General features: G+C 36.7%; 11 protein-coding genes and 3 pseudogenes across 14 annotated transcripts, besides 10 other annotated features; 4 read left to right on the top strand and 10 right to left on the bottom strand.

The window, feature by feature from the left end:
• Positions 1-2,446: a mobile genetic element.
• TVAGG3_0024800 (protein of unknown function, DUF4107 family) lies at positions 1,277-1,804 on the top strand (the record flags this gene model as incomplete). The annotated part of the gene is made up of 1 exon (XM_051220259.1): positions 1,277-1,804. The coding sequence occupies one exon, from the start codon at positions 1,277-1,279 to the stop codon at positions 1,802-1,804; it is 528 nt and encodes a 175-aa protein (XP_051105245.1).
• Positions 1,964-2,284, top strand: TVAGG3_0024790 (uncharacterized protein; the record flags this gene model as incomplete). Its single annotated transcript, XM_051220258.1, has 1 exon — positions 1,964-2,284. The coding sequence occupies one exon, from the start codon at positions 1,964-1,966 to the stop codon at positions 2,282-2,284; it is 321 nt and encodes a 106-aa protein (XP_051105244.1).
• Positions 2,285-2,446: a terminal%2Cinverted (terminal inverted repeat of Maverick-1B transposon ID:TVAGG3_0024780).
• A 46-nt stretch (positions 2,447-2,492) lies between these two features.
• On the bottom strand, positions 2,493-3,194 carry TVAGG3_0024770 (HNH endonuclease family; the record flags this gene model as incomplete). The annotated part of the gene is made up of 1 exon (XM_051220257.1): positions 2,493-3,194. One exon carries the CDS (start codon positions 3,192-3,194, stop codon positions 2,493-2,495), a length of 702 nt encoding a protein of 233 aa, XP_051105243.1.
• Positions 2,493-9,088: a mobile genetic element.
• On the bottom strand, positions 3,227-3,811 carry TVAGG3_0024760 (uncharacterized protein; the record flags this gene model as incomplete). Its single annotated transcript, XM_051220256.1, has 1 exon — positions 3,227-3,811. The coding sequence occupies one exon, from the start codon at positions 3,809-3,811 to the stop codon at positions 3,227-3,229; it is 585 nt and encodes a 194-aa protein (XP_051105242.1).
• Positions 3,833-4,129, bottom strand: TVAGG3_0024750 (uncharacterized protein; the record flags this gene model as incomplete). Its single annotated transcript, XM_051220255.1, has 1 exon — positions 3,833-4,129. The coding sequence occupies one exon, from the start codon at positions 4,127-4,129 to the stop codon at positions 3,833-3,835; it is 297 nt and encodes a 98-aa protein (XP_051105241.1).
• TVAGG3_0024740 (uncharacterized protein) lies at positions 4,157-4,531 on the bottom strand (the record flags this gene model as incomplete). The annotated part of the gene is made up of 1 exon (XM_051220254.1): positions 4,157-4,531. One exon carries the CDS (start codon positions 4,529-4,531, stop codon positions 4,157-4,159), a length of 375 nt encoding a protein of 124 aa, XP_051105240.1.
• Positions 4,734-5,321, top strand: TVAGG3_0024730 (uncharacterized protein; the record flags this gene model as incomplete). The annotated part of the gene is made up of 1 exon (XM_001297648.2): positions 4,734-5,321. One exon carries the CDS (start codon positions 4,734-4,736, stop codon positions 5,319-5,321), a length of 588 nt encoding a protein of 195 aa, XP_001297649.2.
• Positions 5,350-5,550, bottom strand: TVAGG3_0024720 (uncharacterized protein; the record flags this gene model as incomplete). Its single annotated transcript, XM_001297647.2, has 1 exon — positions 5,350-5,550. One exon carries the CDS (start codon positions 5,548-5,550, stop codon positions 5,350-5,352), a length of 201 nt encoding a protein of 66 aa, XP_001297648.2.
• TVAGG3_0024710 (protein of unknown function, DUF4106 family) lies at positions 6,018-6,893 on the bottom strand (the record flags this gene model as incomplete). Its single annotated transcript, XM_051220253.1, has 1 exon — positions 6,018-6,893. The coding sequence occupies one exon, from the start codon at positions 6,891-6,893 to the stop codon at positions 6,018-6,020; it is 876 nt and encodes a 291-aa protein (XP_051105239.1).
• On the top strand, positions 7,113-7,382 carry TVAGG3_0024700 (annotated as a pseudogene). Its single transcript has one exon. A coding segment is annotated over exon 1 (270 nt).
• On the bottom strand, positions 7,399-7,818 carry TVAGG3_0024690 (protein of unknown function, DUF4108 family; the record flags this gene model as incomplete). The annotated part of the gene is made up of 1 exon (XM_051220252.1): positions 7,399-7,818. One exon carries the CDS (start codon positions 7,816-7,818, stop codon positions 7,399-7,401), a length of 420 nt encoding a protein of 139 aa, XP_051105238.1.
• A 118-nt stretch (positions 9,089-9,206) lies between the features above and the next one.
• Positions 9,207-9,234: a terminal%2Cinverted (terminal inverted repeat of Mariner transposon ID:TVAGG3_0024660).
• Positions 9,207-10,510: a mobile genetic element.
• Positions 9,287-10,414, bottom strand: TVAGG3_0024670 (Mariner transposase; the record flags this gene model as incomplete). The annotated part of the gene is made up of 1 exon (XM_051220251.1): positions 9,287-10,414. One exon carries the CDS (start codon positions 10,412-10,414, stop codon positions 9,287-9,289), a length of 1,128 nt encoding a protein of 375 aa, XP_051105237.1.
• Positions 10,483-10,510: a terminal%2Cinverted (terminal inverted repeat of Mariner transposon ID:TVAGG3_0024660).
• Positions 10,511-10,876: 366 nt separating this feature from the next.
• Positions 10,877-10,939: a mobile genetic element.
• Positions 10,940-11,059: 120 nt separating this feature from the next.
• Positions 11,060-11,168: a mobile genetic element.
• A 388-nt stretch (positions 11,169-11,556) lies between these two features.
• Positions 11,557-11,665: a mobile genetic element.
• A 141-nt stretch (positions 11,666-11,806) lies between these two features.
• Positions 11,807-11,915: a mobile genetic element.
• Positions 11,916-13,354: 1,439 nt separating this feature from the next.
• Positions 13,355-14,353, bottom strand: TVAGG3_0024610 (annotated as a pseudogene). The gene has a single exon. A coding segment is annotated over exon 1 (999 nt).
• A 1,564-nt stretch (positions 14,354-15,917) lies between these two features.
• TVAGG3_0024600 lies at positions 15,918-16,878 on the bottom strand (annotated as a pseudogene). The gene has a single exon. A coding segment is annotated over exon 1 (961 nt).
• Between the last annotated feature and the right edge of the window lie 587 nt (positions 16,879-17,465).

Here is a 17,465-nt window from a genome sequence, read left to right as displayed (position 1 = left end):
AGATATGAGTATATGACGAATTAAATTAAATGTCTTACCTGAACCCATCTTTCCACAATAGAAATACACGCCATTTGAACAGAATTCATAGTCCTTACTGAAAGGAAGAATGAGAGAAGAGTTAAGTTTGTCTGTAGTTTCATTCATGTCTTCATCTACGTCATGTATTAAATGCTTCATTTTATCTCCATTAAAAATGCAAGTCAGAAATATTCAGAACATAGCACGAGTCTAACTGACAAGAGTATAAAGATATACTATGAACATGTTATGATGAAACCAACCAAAATTCAAGAAAGTCAGTATACTTATGAATATCCAAGACACTGGGTAGAGTATGTAGGAGGTGAGAAAGCTATTGAAATCAGACAGGTTCGAAGTATTCCAGCAGGAAGAACAATATTATTGAAGAACTTTAATGTTTTGAGGTATAATGATGAAACAAAGAAGCAAGATAGTTTTCCTGTTGCTGTGTATGTGAACTTAGATACAGGAGATGACATGAAAGTTTTTTAATACAAAGCTTCAAACGGTAGTGAGAGAACAACTGACTGCGGAAGGACATCCATTACCTTCAGAAGTTAGCATAGCAATAATTTTGAAACAAACTCAATAGATTTTAAAGTCATCTCTGCAAAGAAGTCAGGTTTTACATTTAATGAAGCAGATGTCTATTCGAATGAAAACTTCAAAGCTATTGCATGGTTAGATAATGACGATTGCTTTAAGAAAATATTTAAATACAGTGATCAACGAGTCAATAGATGACCTTCGTGGAATGTTACCATCGACGTTTACAGTAGAAGGTTCAGCAGGATTGCTTACAAGTTTTTCAATTGGTGGTATTTGGTCTCGTGAGAACATTGTTATAAAATCCAGTATAAGTGAATTTGCTGAAGAATCTATATTATGTCTTTCAAACTACATGTATTCGCCGCCGAAGCATTATAGTATAACAAACTTTGTCAGTAAGTTTAACATAAGACTTGTCGAACCTTCTCCTTCAATGAAAGATGTTGTGCTACCTAAAGATGGAAAGGATGGACTCATTATTGAGATGATTTTAATAGCATATTAAATGAGTTTGTTTTTGAAGGTCATTCATGATGAAATAACTGTTGTAGAAGATGTTAGCAATTGTTCAGACATTTTGAAGCGTATAGATGATATAAGAAAGAAGTTTATGAATGAGAACGTTTATGTTTCATTGACTTTCTCCAGTAACGAGAACTTTTATGAGATAATATTGAAGAGAGATGATTTTAATATGGTGTAAATGGTAGCTTGGGCAGCTTTAGGCGCAATGGGAACAAAAGCATTAGCATTTGGAGCAAAAGCACTTGGAGCTTATGACGCAGTAAATAAAATGAGTGGAGGAAGGGTTTCGAAGACATTAGATGCAAATAAAGGGAAGATTGGAGGCTGGGTTGCAAAGAAGTTAAGATTAAATAAAATAGGGCTCATAAATAAAGCATCCAATTTGGTTGCGACTGAGTCAGAAAATGCTTTAGGAAAGGACGATGTGTTTGCAAAACACGCAAAAGACTTTAATGACCAGATGAAAGGTGAAACAATGCATTTAAATAGAGTCGATGGAACTAAAGAAAATGTTTCTTCTCCACCAGTAGTTCTTCCGTATGGTCCCTATGGAATGTATGGAAACCCTTACGAAAGACCATTTGACCCATTGACTGGTGGAAGTAACTGGTATCATTACGGACGAAGAAGAAAGACAGTCAAGTTGGAGACAGACGTGAAGAAAGCAACTAAAAAGAAACCAAGGAAGAGAGTTATAAAGCAATGAATTCAACGGGGTGAAAAAACAGGTGAAAAAAGAGGTGAGATCTCACCACTTCACCTAAATTTATTTTTGTGCTATGTTTTCATACGTGTGAGGGTGGTGATATCATTAATTTTTAAGTTTATTTTTTTTAAAATTATTTTTAAGTTTATTTTTATATAAATGACGAAAACTATTGAGATAACAAACTACAACGGTCATGAGTTCAAGAATTTGTTCTTCGTTCCTCGTGAAAATACATTCTATCAGATACGAGGGAGAAAAGGTAAAGTTAGTTTGAGCGTTTATGAAGGAATGAAGAATGGAAAGTTTATACAAGCATACGATACAAACAGTAAACGTGTTTCATTAGCTTTGTCAAAACTTACTAACATTTATTTTGACAGTGACTTTGACCTATATGAAGAAGAAAGTGAGTCAGAAGATTATGAACTGTTATGTGAAGCACAGCAATGGGAGGAGTTGCAATACTTTTGTAAGTGAGAACGTTTATTTTTTCATTAGTGAGGTGAAGTGGTTGGCGGCTTTATAAATATTTAAGGTTAAGTTAGTATTGTCGTTTGTGTTGTAAAATATACGTTAACGGTTTTGTAAAGTGTCAAAACCGCTAAGTGGTGTACGGAGGCGCGCAGTGCCTCAGTACACGACTTAGCCATACTAACTTTCCCCCTAAAATAAAATTTTTTTACTCTTAGAACCACTCGAGGTTCTCCTTACGGTTGTTGAGCTTGTCACCGTCAATGTGTCTGACCTTCGTCTTCTTGCCTGGATTTGGAACCCATTGAATTGCGACAAGCTTGCCCATGGAGATTGAACCGCGATTCCGAAGGTTAAGGTTCAAGTGTCCCAAGTTGTTGAGGACTGGGGTAAGAACCTTGCCTGTCTCCTTGTTGCGGATTTGGTATGGGTAGGGTTGGGAAATTTCGTAACCGTCATCGGCAACAAGGGTTGCCCATGTAGCGGCTTCAGGAACTTCTTCTTCTTCCTCTTCTTCTTCGTGTTTCTTTTCTTCCTCTTCTTCCTCGACAATTCCTTCTTCAATTTGGTACTCACGAAGTACGGTGTTGCATGTTCTGTCCTTTCCGAGTACCTTCCAGATGGCGTCTATCTCTTCGAAGAAACGGTAGATGAGTCTGGCAAGGTCTCGGTTCTCTCTCTCGTAATTGCGCAAGGTTTCCGCGAAATCGTTCAGGCATTTCTCATTGGAAGCTTGGTTCATGAGGACATCGGCTTTGAGATTGGTCATCTCTGTCATAAGACTACTTTGGAGAGTCTTAATGGTGTTTGTCAGATGAGCTTTCAATTGGGCAATTTGAATTTGAACTGGGCGCTTGTCTGGCAACCTTGAAAGGACATCTGCTATTGTGTTCGGCTTCGGTGCTTGTTCGGACATCGAAAAAATGAAGTGGTTTGAGAATGGCGGTTTTACTTCAAAAAGCTTGTTATGACAGTTATGTCATACATCAAGTTTAAAATAATATCTTGTTCTTCTTCTGAACGTTTGTTGTCTCTTCCGATAAAAGTTTCGAACATGAGAACCAAAAAACGTTTTTTGAGATTGCGGAAGAGTTCAGGCAAACGTTCATATTCTGGATATGTTGGGAGCAGTTCAAAACATCTGAGCTGACTTTCGGACAAAATTGGGACAATGTCAGAAAATTCATCTTTGGTCGGACTGCTTGAAGGTAAGTCCCTTACATGTAAGTAGCTCTGGTAAAGTCTTCTCATTTCTGCTAACTTCTGGAGTATAGCTTCGTAGTTTAGAAGTTTCAATTTTAATTGTCTTATTCCTCTCTTGACATCTAAACGGTAAGTATCCATGAGGTCAAGAGTAGCTTTGGTAGCTTTAAGTGGAGCTATTTGTTCCTTGACTTCTGCAATTTTGGTTGCAATTGTGGTTTGAGCTCCTTCAAGTTCGCCGTCTATGTCGTTCTCAACGCCTTCAACCATAGCTTGAAACTCTTCATCGGTCCATTGAGATTGGTGTGGGACGAATTTAACTTGCTTCATTCAAAAAATGAAAAAATGTTTTTACTCAAAGCGTGCCATGTATATGGCTATAAGAAACTTACCAGAAGTCTTCTTCTTCACATGAGTCTTTGGCAACTTGAGTGTTGGTGTTGGAGTTCTTGGGGGGGGTGGCTCTGAAATTTCAAATCTCTCTCGAGCGCAACAACAGATGTCAGAATAACATTCCCCACTGTCCTTCTTGCCACCATAAATTGTGTATTGACCGAACTTGCATTTGCAGGAAGACCGGTCAATACAAGGTTCACAGTTGAAATAGTTGTACACAAACCTGTTGAGTACGAGTGTGAGTAAAAACATAAAAAAAGTGAAGTTAAAATGAGATGTTTACTGAACTGGCTGAATGTCGCCTTCACAGGTTATGTAGAACGGCTGACCAGAGAAGTGAAGGAGAGACTGAATTGCCAATTTCATATGGGGTAGGGGGTTCTCCTTGTTTGGTATTTTTATCCAAGGACGTTTGTTTAGGAACTTAACAAGAGCTTCTCTTTTGGCGTCCTTTATGCCATCGTAGGCTGTCCCGTCTGGTATTTGAATTGGAATTCCAGTCGAAGTCTCGAGCTGAAGTGTAGACCTTCCAGAAATAGAGATGAACTTGACCTTGGGCTTCATTACCTTGCGCAAGTAGTCTTTTACGCAGTCGTTAATTTCAATTAGGTAAATTGCCTCGTCAAGTCTTTCTTGCATTCCAAGTTCTTCCATCCGACAGGAAAATATTTTCCCGACAAAGGGAAAAATTTTTCCTTCCGACAGGAAGAACTCTTCCAGTTGTCCGTCCGTAAACCATTCAAATTTTCGAAAATTGAGAACTTTTTGGTCGAACTTTAGAAAAAATTTTCCTTCCGACAGAAAAAGTTTTTCCTTCCGACAGGAAAAGTTTTTCCTTCCGACAGGACACAAACGGATGACTGACGTTCCTCTTCCTGAATGCCTTCCAAAGCCAGAAAAACCGAAAGCTGCAGAACCACAACAGTCTCCTCAGCAACCTCAGTTCCAGCAAGTACCTCCACCAAATTACTACCAATTTCCACCTCAAGGTTACTACCCACCACAAGGCTTCCCGAACTACCCTCCTCAGCCTATGCCTTACTTCCCCAACCCTTGGTTGTTCCAGCAAGCTCCACCCCAGCAATTCCAATTTCAATCCCAATCGAAGAGAGACCAAGACTTCGAAGAAGGTCTGAACCGCTTACGCAAAGAGTATGCTACAGCTCCAATGGAAGACGACAGGCTTTCAGTCTCTTCCCTCAAATCGACCGATTCGACTCGTACCACAGATTCGGTTCGTGACCGTGAAGACTACCTCAAGCAGTCTGAGAGACTCTTCATCCTACAACCATTTACAGTTGGAGCTCTCAAGAACATGCGCAATTACGAAGGTAAAACACCAGCTGGAGACCGCAAAACAGACGTGCTTACAAGAGCAGTCCAACTGGTCAAGACAAAGACTGAGATAGTCGACTTCATTCTTGCAGCTTGCCCATACAAGTAAAAAAATAAACAATTACGAGTTAAACTTTTTATTCTTTCTTTTCTGAGTTGTTTAGAGCTGGTTTCTCTTGTAGGAACCTTTCGTACTCTTCCATGGTCATGTAATTGCGAATTTGGTACGCAATTCCAGGTTCGTTGTTTTTGAACCTTATGTATGTAACGCTTCCATCCTCCTCAGGGAAGTAAGCTGCTAACATCTGACCAAGTTTTCTCGGTGACTCGGAGCTCATTAAAAATGTCACTTTTTAAACGTTAAGTTTTTAGTCTTATTTTACCCTTTGTTTGTCAAGGTAGTATTGGAGCGCAATTTCTCCAAATTCTCTGTGTCGGAGTTCTTCAGCATTTTCCAAGGTGTACCTGGAGAACTCAAAGAAGTTGTCAAGAACATACTGCCATGCTGCTCTTCTGAGTTCGTCGGTATTTTGGAAGTGTTGCACCTTCGAGTCTTCGGACATGAAAAAATGACACTTTTTCTATTAAACCGTTTTGGCATTTCTCATGAGTGAGTATAGTTCTGCCGAACCATTGGAAGAGAAGAAGTACCCTTGCTGGCAAAAGACAAAAATAGTTGCCTTAGTTGTCATTGCAATTGTACTCGTAATTGAATTCATTGTACTTCTCTTCACGTACATAAAACTCAGCAATGGTATTTGCTTTAAGAAGCTACCATCTTACTAAGACTAAACACTTAGATTTTTCAAGCTTGACTTTTTACAATTTGAACTTTGTTTGCGTAGATATGAATTCTGAAAGAAGTATGAGGGTCTTGTATGACTTTGTACTTCTCCCATAGTTCATGTCTGTCAAACTTACCTGCCATGGACTCTTTCATAAGTTCCATGAAATCGTCTTCGGACAATCCGGGGAAAAGTATTATGTCAGGAAGTATTCTTTTAACATCCTTACTTAAACTCTTTGCTGTCTGTACACAAATGACAACTGAGATATTAAAGTGTCTGAGCTTCTTAAGAATTCGACACATATCTTGTTCTCTGTTCTTTAACAAAGGATGAGAGGTGAAATCATCTAAGATAAGAAGACATCTATGAGGGTAAGTCTTCCAATCGTAAGATTGCAATTTCTTCGAAATGTATTCTATCTCTTTCTGTTTGTTTCTGAAGTGTTTCTTCTCTAATATTCTCTGCATTTCCTCATTTGGGTCTTTAAACTTCGAATTTATATACTCATTTATAGCATTATACTTCAAAACTCTTCTTTGGTACTTCTTTATCCAATCTAACAACTCAGTATCCTTTATACATACTAACTTAGACTTCTTTATAATATCTTTGAACGAATTGACGGTTTGGTCAAATTGACCAGAAGTCGAACAAATAACAACTAACTCATAGAATGGGTTCTTCTCATCTAGTTCTTGTTGTTGTGCAGCCATTTTAAGATAAGTGAAAGTCTTACCCGACCCAGGTGGTGCAATTAGACCTGTTATACCATTCTGAGCAAATAAGAACTTGTCATGTATAGGCTTTATCTGAGCATTTTCTAACTTCCTCTTGTTCTTGTTTAAAACATTCTCAAATTTCGTGTCAATGTCAGCAAACTTTTTTTCTAACATATTTTTAGAAAAATTAAAATTTTTATCTTTTAGAAAATGTCTAGCGATTTCGCTATCTATATTCGAGACAAGCTTTTCGACAGCAAAACATCTGTCGACCATAAAATCTTACATAGTGTAAACAAGAAAGGTGAATTTGTTCTAAAGTTCTGTTTCTGGGAATATGACAAGAACCATAAAACATTAAGCAGAGCAGTCTTAAAATTTGTCAATGACAGACTTGTTGACAGAGATGACGCCTCTTGGAGAGATGAAGTCCAACAAAACTTCTTAGAATGCAAAGAAGACACATGCGCTGTTCTTGAAGATGAAATAGAAAACAGAATAGATGAGCTATTAAAGGACAAAGAACTTTTACATAAATATGGTTCTGAGAAATTTGACATATCTCCACCAGAAAAGAAGAAGAGAGAAAAGAAAGAAAAGAAAGTAGAAGAAGAGAAGAAAGAACCTGAACCAGTTCCAGAGAAAAAGAAATTTGACATGTAAAAATAAAATTTTATTTTTAGAACATTTCTGGGTCAATGTCAATGTTCTCTTCCTCTTTAGGAGTAAACACTGGCTTAGACTCTAAAATCTTTTTACCCAATTTACCTTGAACTTCAACTATCTTAGACTCATAATATTCATAGTCGTCTGCTTTCTTTGGTTCATAAGGTATAACAAGTTTGTATGCTTTACCTTCTTCGAGTTTTGAGAACTTTCTGTCAAAATTTTCTTTGACTGTCAACATACCGTCAATGTATAAGTCTTCAAAAGTTGCACCACTTTTTCTAACAACAGCAAACTTAACTGGTGCAATGTTCCAAATTTTGTCAAATGTAGACTTTTCAAAATTGTAGAAGTAAACATTCAAATATGCGAATGGAGCTAACTTATCTTTGACTTCTGTCATGTACTTATTTACTGAGATGAATTTTGCCATCTTTTTCTATCGGATAAAAAAATATTTTTTTTAAAATTTACTCAGAAAAAATTTTCTTTGTATATACACCATTCTGAACATCTAAAAGACTTTTGACATTTGCCAAGAATGTACGTTTAGAAGCTGCCATATAACCATATTCTTGACAATATTGTTTATACGAATCGTACAATGACCTTTCATCTAATGACACAAAGTCAGTTTCATCTATGAACAGTTCATATACACTCTTGTTTGCTTCTAACAATGTTTGTCTCTCTTCGGTATGTGGAATTTGTCTTGGATTGAACTTAGAAATATCTAATGTCATGAAATATGAGAACAAGTGGTTGTAAAAGTCAGATGTCAAAGTTTCTGCTAAGTCGTCAAAATATTCTGTATCTTGCATATGAGAATCTGACGTTCTGACAACTACATATCTTCTGTCAGAACTTTCTAACTTCATCGGAACAGCATTGTTTGAAACCATAATGAAGTTTGCAACATTTTCACAAACTGTTTGGTCTTTATACTTTCTTTCAACAACTCCAACTTTATCTGTTATAAGACTCTTCAAAGCATCTGAGTTTAAAACTTTTGTTGTATCTATACTTTGAAGTTCATTGCAAACTATAAGTTTCATATTCTCAATTGAAGAGTTAAACTTGCCGCAGATGTTTTCTAAGTTTGTCATATTCGGATTCGAATAGCCCTCTAACAGTTTGCACAAAATATCTGTAAAGAATGTGTTCTTACCAGTTCCTTGTTTTCCAATTATAATGAGAGCAGTTTCATTTTTAGCACTTGGATGTTGTAAGATATTTGCAAACCAACATAAGATATACTCATAAACCTTTTCGTTTCCATTGCATATAATTTCTTTGACATGGTCTAACCAAGCTTCTATAATATTTTCTTTCCATTCTACTTGTTCATATTTATATCCAGTGAAGATAGAATAGAAGTTTGGAGAAGGTGTATAGAACTTTATACCTCGAACTGAAAAATCTTCTAACTTTGACAATAAGATATCCCAAGCATCTAACATCTTCATTCCAACTTGTACGACTTTTATTTTCTTAAGTTTCTGTCTACATTCTTGTTCAGACACTATTGTTGCTCTTGGTTTGTTAAAGACAACATCCCATTCTTTCATGACATAACATTCTGGGGCAGAGTCAACATAAATGACTAAACGTTTCAAATTCTCGACTGCTTTGTTATAGTCTCTAAATGGACACATATTTCTGAATGCTTGGAAGTCATAAAAATCTGAAACATCTATTCTGTACATTTTTATAAAAATTAAAAAATAATATTTTTTTATTCTTGACTTTGTTGTTGCATTTGTTCCATTTGTTGCATTTGTTGTTCTTGAGCTATTTGTTGTTGAAGTTGTTCTTGTAATATAGGGTGTCCAAAGGTGTGTTTAGCACAAACCTGAATACTGCAAATAGAAATAAACAAGTTACATATATATAAAGTTTATTTAAATATAATCACCATTGGATTCAATCACGCGTTCGCAGCGATCGATCCAGGCTTGAAAGACACGCTTTAAATCATCATGAGAAAATTGCTCAAATTGCTCTCTTACAAAATTTTCAAGATCATCTGGACTCGCGAATTCGCGTCCTTCAGCTCTCTTTTTTAGCGTGTCGAATAAATAAAAGTCAGAGGGTGCAATATCAGGTGAATAAATTGGGTTTGGAACAACTTTGACATTGTTTTCCACCAAGTAATTCATTACCTTATGACTTTTGTGAACTCTTGAATTATCAAAATGAATTGCAAACTTTTGTTTTTGTTGTTTGGATTTCTCAAACTCATCAGAATTGATAATTTGAGTAAGAACATTGTCAATTAGATACTGAGCATTCATCGTATTAGGTTTTTGAAGAATATCAATTGCGATGATGCCATTCACACCCAAAAAAACCGACAACATCATCATTGGTGTGTCAATTTTTTTCTTCGGGAATGTTTGCGGATTTTCATCCTTCGGGATCCACATGATTTTGGCTTCTGTTGCATATTGAAACCAAGACTCGTCCCCTGTTGCTAAAAAGCGAAACTTCTTGGATTGATACGCACCCAATATAGAGAGGAGCTCTTTCGAAGATTGGACTCTAGATTTTTTTTGAACTGAATTAAGGTTGTGCGGAACCCAACGTGTATACGCTAGTTTGTAGTTCAAATAATTGTGCAGATAATAACTGACTGTTGTACGTGGTATCTTTGTCATCTCCTCTATCCTTCTGAGTGATGCTCTTGGGTCTTCATCTAGCGCTTGAAGAATTGCTTTGATTTTTCTTTGATCCGGCGATTTTTTGTCAATTTTTATGATGGGCGCCTTTTTGTTCATGAAGTGATACATCCTAACATGATACGTTACAGTGGAATAGCTAGGAGCATCCATACAGAAGCATTTTACCAATGTCTCGTAGATTTTTTTACAGTCTTTGCATTTTTTTGCAAGAGCGAGGATGTTTTCTTTATGATTCATTAAAAAAATGAAAAAAATCCCGCCAAAATTTCCCGCGAAACCGCCTCTTGTCTCAAAATTCATTTTATATCCCGGCATGGCGCCAAAATACAACATACTCATCATATACATATATTCATATTTTTTATTATATATTTATAATCAGCATATATCTCCTTTAATAGTCTCATATAGAGCGCTGTGCTAAACGCACCTTTGGACACCCTATACAATACTTTCACCAGTTGCATCTTCCAATTCGAAACTTTCTGCCGTCATTGACAAATACATAGGACATAAAAGTTTTACAGGAACAAAGTTTGCGTCAACTAATGTCAACGTTATACTTGCCAAAGTGTTTGAGTTCACTAAGGTTGAAAATTCTGCATTCGAATGAACAATAGGCAAACCAGCAGAGAAAGTATTGTTTATACGCATAAGTATCTTTTGGTCATAATAGTTTCTGTCGACATTCGAATAACACTTTGAACCTAAGTTTGAAACAATATATAAGATTGGTGTGCTTAATGTCAATGGAATAGACATTCCTTGTATGACACCTTTTCCTGTTATAGGAAACTGTTGGTAGTAAAAATGTTATATACGAAAACGATAAAAACGGTTTGACAGAAAAGTGACAACTTTACATGTCAAAAATATAAAAAGTGATATTTTATTCATCATTATCTTCTTCATAATTTATTTCATATTCTTCGTCTTACCAACAAAAGATGGGAATGTGAACAATTGCGGGCAATTTTTAGCCATTTTGGCTTGGAACTAGAGCCTGCGAGGTACATGGATAGTATCAGTACCTCACAGGCTCTAGTTCTCTATATGGCGCCGAGAAATTTTGGTGAAATGTGGTCGCATTTCACCAAAATTTTTTCGGCGCCATAGGATGAATTGGAGGGTGAGAGATATTATCATACAATACTACTCTCACCCTCCAATTCCCAGCCAAAATGGCTAAAAATTGCCCGCAATGTGAACAATTGCGGGCAATTTTTAGCCATTTTGGCTTGGAACTAGAGCCTGCGAGGTACATGGATAGTATCAGTACCTCACAGGCTCTAGTTCTCTATATGGCGCGAGAAAATTTTGGTGAAATGTGGTCGCATTTCACCAAAATTTTTCGGCGCCATAGGATGAATTGGAGGGTGAGAGATATTATTTCATACAATACTACTCTCACCCTCCAATTCCCAGCCAAAATGGCTAAAAATTGCCCGCAATGTGAACAATTGCGGGCAATTTTTAGCCATTTTGGCTTGGAACTAGAGCCTGCGAGGTACATGGATAGTATCAGTACCTCACAGGCTCTAGTTCTCTATATGGCGCCGAGAAATTTTGGTGAAATGTGGTCGCATTTCACCAAAATTTTTTCGGCGCCATAGGATGAATTGGAGGGTGAGAGATATTATTTCATACAATACTACTCTCACCCTCCAATTCCCAGCCAAAATGGCTAAAAATTGCCCGCAATGTGAACAATTGCGGGCAATTTTTAGCCATTTTGGCTTGGAACTAGAGCCTGCGAGGTACATGGATAGTATCAGTACCTCACAGGCTCTAGTTCTCTATATGGCGCCGAGAAATTTTGGTGAAATGTGGTCGCATTTCACCAAAATTTTTTCGGCGCCATAGGATGAATTGGAGGGTGAGAGATATTATTTCATACAATACTACTCTCACCCTCAATTTTAATTACTTAAACTCATTCTATTTTTTTGACATGTAAATGTCACTTTTACTGAGATCTGACACAATGTCAGATCTCTTTTTTTCGTATATAAGAAAAACCAGAAATAAGTTTTGTATTATAGCTCATATCGTTTATAGTAAACTCAGTCGGACATCCAAACATAATGAAACCTGCTCTAGTTGCAGCACATTTTACACCCGTACTTAAAGTATTAAATAAGTCAACAAAACCTGTTGGTGGTATATCTGAGTAAGTATCTTCAAAGGAGTATTTTTTACCATTCACAACAATAAAGTCTTCTGGTGTCAAAAGAGCAAAACAGGCTTTAGTCGTCATTGTGTTTAAGGTTAGTTTACAATATCGTCCTTGAGGACTTTGTAAGTTTGTTGTTATAGAATTATATGACTCAGGGTTTTTAGTCGTAATAGTATAAACCATTATGTCTTCTGCCATTTACTTAGCAAATAAATTTTAATGAAATGTTGTGGTCGTCAAATATTTTTATAACGTCTGGGAAACTATATTTTAAGTTCAACGTTTCACCTCCTTTCATAACGTATATCTTGTCAATGACATTATATGAAACACCACAGCAACTAATGTCGGGTTCTATTTCTTTGATGTTTATATCGTCTGCCTCTGTCAAAAGTTTCAATAGTTCTTTCAAAACTTCATGAGGTGCAATGACATATGAGTTCACTTTTACAGGGTTGTGTTCGACCAAGTTTAACATTATACTTAAAGCTTGACAAATCTTCTCCTGAGTTTGAAGTTTGTCTTTCAGTTGTTGGTAGTCGTTTCGAATATCTGCAACAGAACTTAAGTCTCTGCTAACTTCAGGATATGTTGGTTCTTTTACAGGAACAATTGTTATACCATCTTCGTCTTCGTATGGTTTTCCCCACTTCAACATCTCTGTCTTTGACATTGACAACAACACTTTGACTGTTTGTTTGAGTTGGTGAATTTAACTTCACATCTGCCACCGCCATTAAACCTTTTGAAACACTTACGCTTCTATTTTTCGGAAATGACATTTTACTTAGAATAAAAAGATGGACGTATTCGGATATCTTATTGAATTGAAGCAGAACAAAGTTTATACTCACAAACAATACAAATACATTGCCAGAATAGTTCTTTACACAAACAATGGAAAATGTTATAGAATAGCAGTCTTTGCTGAACCTAAATATTTTTCATAAAGCAAAGAAAGTTGGTATAACTGAAATGGTGAAAGTTCTTGAAGCAGACAAAAATATAACTTCAAAACTTACAGATATTACTAAAGGAAAGTTTATAATACAATATTATGTCAAAACTGGCGTACTGTCAATATTTGACGGAGAGAGTCAGTTCAAGAAAACTTACTGACCTGCTGCCAAAATCTGCTCGATGGAAGCTGTCGTTATGCCAATCTGAGGAGCCCCAGCAGGTTTCATCGAACAAATCTTCAAAAGAGCATCTTTCCGTGAAAGTGCTATTGGTTTTGTAAACTTCTTTGCTCTCAATTCATCTGGACCGTCTCTGTCACCAGTATATTGTATTTGTACAGTACCAACAGTTGAAATACCACCCATAGAGTCTTCTGAGTCAGCAAATGGAATGCCAAGCCAAAAGTTTGAACGGTCTCCATTTGTATATTGAGTTTTTTGACCTCCTGTAATGAGTCCATACTTTCACATATGGCATAATAGAACTTTGCATTTCAGGGTTAATGGTTGTTGTGAAATTGTTGTTAAAGTTCATAGCATCTAATGTCAAGTTGTATGACCTCATATCCTCAACTGTAGAATATTCTTCTCTTGGATAATATTTGCCATCTATGTTTATATGATATTTAATACCAGGGTTGTAGAAACAAGAATAGTCATTTATAGTTCGTCTGACAGTACAAACATAGTATCTGCATGTTTCATTGCAGTTGTTAAAGCAATATCTGTTCTTGCACCTGCGGCTCCTGGATTTTGGTTTCCAACTTCACCTGCAAAGTCTTTGACATATATTTGGTGTATAGGGAACATAAGTGGAACTGCAATATATTTGGCAGCTAAAGCATTTGAAATATCTGGGTCCAACATATAAACGGCAAGTCTGCTTTCTATTCTCTTGCATTCAAACTGTTCGCATGTGAACTTAACTGGGTCCCAATCATCTCCAGCAGCATTGAAATAATAGTTTATTTCAGTGTTGAGGTTTGAGAAACCAAAGTCTAAGTCAACTTTGTCTTTGCAAAAGTCACAGAACTTGGCTCCACCAGTTCCAGCTACAGTAATGCTGAATGGGTCTTGTGTTGGTGCAATGACTAAGTTATTTTTGCTTGGAGTAAGTTCGATAGAAATTTTTCCTGCCCGTTTGGCAAGTATCTTAAAAACCTGAAGATGAGGAAAGATGACAAAGGAACTCTAAGTTTCAGTTTTACTTTGGTTACTGCTGCTGCAGTTTGTCCAGAAAAGGTTAACATAAACTCCTGGAACGTTAGGGTCAAGTCTTCTTATTTTCTCAATAGTTGCATACTGGTCTGTTTGTTCTCTAGCTTGTGGTTGTACTGAGTTTCTCAAAAGCGAACCATTCATAGTTTGCCCATGTTACTGTTTGAACTAAGTCAGAGTTAGAATATATCTTATCCCATGAAAACTTCTGGAGCATATTGGTATCCGACATAGAAAATTCCATTGCAACCTTTCTTGTCAGACAACTTGGCAGAAGGTTTTATTTCAATGTCTTGTTCCACGTATAAGAATGAGTTGTCAATAGAAATAATATGAAACCTGTCGCAAGCAATATCTACTGTTGTTGAAGAACCTTCTCCAAACGCACCTACGTTTCCATAAGAAACAGCAGTTGTATATTCGTAAGTTCCAGGAACTATTTCTGACCTTCTAATGGCATTGTCGCATTCGTATACCATTCGGAAACATTTCCGTTCATGGCATCCAAAACTGTTGGCGTTATATTCTGAGCGGCGTACATTTCATATGGGTAAAAATATAGAATAGTTGGATTTATATATCATAATAGAACCCACTCGGACCAAGCTTTACTTTCTTCCTGACTGAGTTTTTAACTGAATCTTTAACTCTTCTTTTTCCTTCATTGCCACTACTTTCACTAGATGAAGTTACTTCTTCACTACTTTCACTTTGTTCTACTCTTCTCTTCTTCTTTGGTGTCGCTTTTGGTAACTTGCCCTCTGCTTCAAGTTGTTGCATCTTTGCCTCATGTTCACCTAGTATGTTGTAAATTTCCCATGTCCTTTTTGCCTTTGGGCTCTGGTCGCCCATCTCAGGTAACCTATATCCTAGAAAGATTTTGTCATAGTTTGTATTTGAGTCTTCGCGTATTGTTTGCATGACTCTTTCCTGAGTTTCCGGTTCAAGCTCTTCAAACAGAGCTTGTCCATATGGAATAAGCTCGTTTCCAAATATATGTTTTTGTAGCCATTCTGGTTTTTTTCCATGTAACCAATAATATCTTTTGTGAATGGGAAAGCTTTTACCCAACGTTTCAGTCTTGCGTCATTTATTTCTGTAGTTGGTTTTATTTTGTCAAGGAACATGTTTTTCAATACTAACATTTCATTTGGTACTGTCCATTTGAGTTTTCTTAAATATTCATCCCTTCTCAGTTCATTGTCTGCAAAGTAAGTTTTTATGACATTTTGCAAACTTTCGTTTGCAAGGTCATGTACAATAGGTTCTCTTCCTTCTCTCTCCCTAACTTTCTTTCTAAACTCTTCACCAAATATACCATCTCTATGGTTCTGTGTAGTTCTTTGAGATAAATGTTCTAGAACGTCAGGTGTTATATTTCCCTCAGCCATGTTCATTTCATACTGGTCCAAAGTATCTGCATCTTTCATATCTTTCAATGGCATTAAAGCCGCGCTGAAAATACCAGTTATATCTGGTTCACCATTCACTTCCATTGCGTCTACAACTTCTTGGAATTGAGGTTGTAAGTTTATGAACCACCTATCCGGATTAGCTTTATGACCCCATCTCATTGTAGTTCCATAGTCTGCAGAAACAAAAGTAGGTTTGTTTCCATATTGGTTAGGTTCTGAATGAACTTTAAACAATGTTTCATTTCTATATGTTTTGTTGAAATTTAACCTTTTATTTTCACCGAGTTCAGCCAAAGATTGAACGTTATATGGTCGTAAGTAAAAAGGGTTATTGTATTTGCGTACATTTTCTTTCAGTACTTCCATTCTATGCTGAATATTTTCATCTGGTGTTGGAGTCTTTTGTATGTCGGCAAACATTTTTCGATATTCTTCTACTATGTCAGCCGAATTTTTCTTAGACTCTTGGAAAGATTCCATATTCTCCGCATACACTTGTTGAGGGTCAAGATTTTTCGGCTGTTCCAAATCTTCATCTAGTTCTGTGAAGTTAGTTTCCAAAGGAGGGACTTGTTCGTTTCCTTCAGGCTCTTCTAGCTGTTGTTGCTGAACTATTTCTTCCATGTCTGGTTGTATCTGAACTTCTTCCTGTTGAGTTTCTTGTACCTCATCTGCTGGCATTTCATATATTCCGAGACCGTTTTTAACAAGTTCCCTATCTAAGTCATTCGGACTCATAAACCTTTCTTCTTTCGTTACGTCTCTATTTTTTACGCGTTTCATGAAGAGAGTTGAATTATCATTTAGCTCTGACACCAAATATCTCGGAGTAAATTCATTCATGTCATTTGGATGATATGCTATTAAATCATATCCCTTAGCGAGCTTGTATTTTCCAGGTTTGAGATTATATCCCATTTGATGCTGAACCATAAAGCTAAATAGGTTCGGGTCAGTATTTCCTTCCTTGAATTTTCTAATAGCTTCTTTATATCTGTCACTAAAGTCAAGAGTATCTGGGTAACCATAATCTTCCTTAAGCATTTTTAAGAATTCTTGGTTTCCTTTTTCTCTACTTCTTTTATGTCCTTGCTCTGTTTGTGGTTGTTGTGCTGGTTGTGGAGGTGGTTGTTGTGCAGGGTTTTGAACTGTTGGTTGCTGTGTTGGTTGTTGTTGTGGTGCTGGATTTTGAACTGTTGGTTTTGGTTGTTGTTGTGGTGCTGGATTTTGAACTGTTGGTTGTTGTTGTGGTGCATGCCTGTGTCTGTGTCCATGTGACGATGTAAATGTTTTAGGTAGTCCTGGTGCAGGTGCTTCTCTTGGAGGGTTTGGTGGTATATAAGTTCCACCAGCTGGCACATATGTTCCATCTGCAGCATAATGTCCTACCTGACTTTTCGTTCTTAAGAAAGCATTTACTAGGTCTGTTTTGGTCTGTTGTAACTCTTTTTCTTGACTTTCCACAACAGTTGCTCTAACGGCGTCATAGGAACTTTGAACTGCCTGTCTCGTTGCTGCATCTGTTATTTTCGTCATATTTTGTGCTACTTCTCTTAACTCTTTGTCGAAACCTTCAGACTTCAGTTTCTTTCCAGATGAGAAGTCGTTCACTAGTTTCACCTTACTATGAA

This window comes from Trichomonas vaginalis, chromosome IV, assembly GCF_026262505.1.
Source record: "Trichomonas vaginalis G3 chromosome IV, whole genome shotgun sequence".
NCBI classification, from domain to species: domain Eukaryota; phylum Parabasalia; order Trichomonadida; family Trichomonadidae; genus Trichomonas; species Trichomonas vaginalis.
The sequence above is the reverse complement of the archived record's forward strand: the minus strand, read 5'-3'. Positions and strand labels throughout refer to the sequence as shown.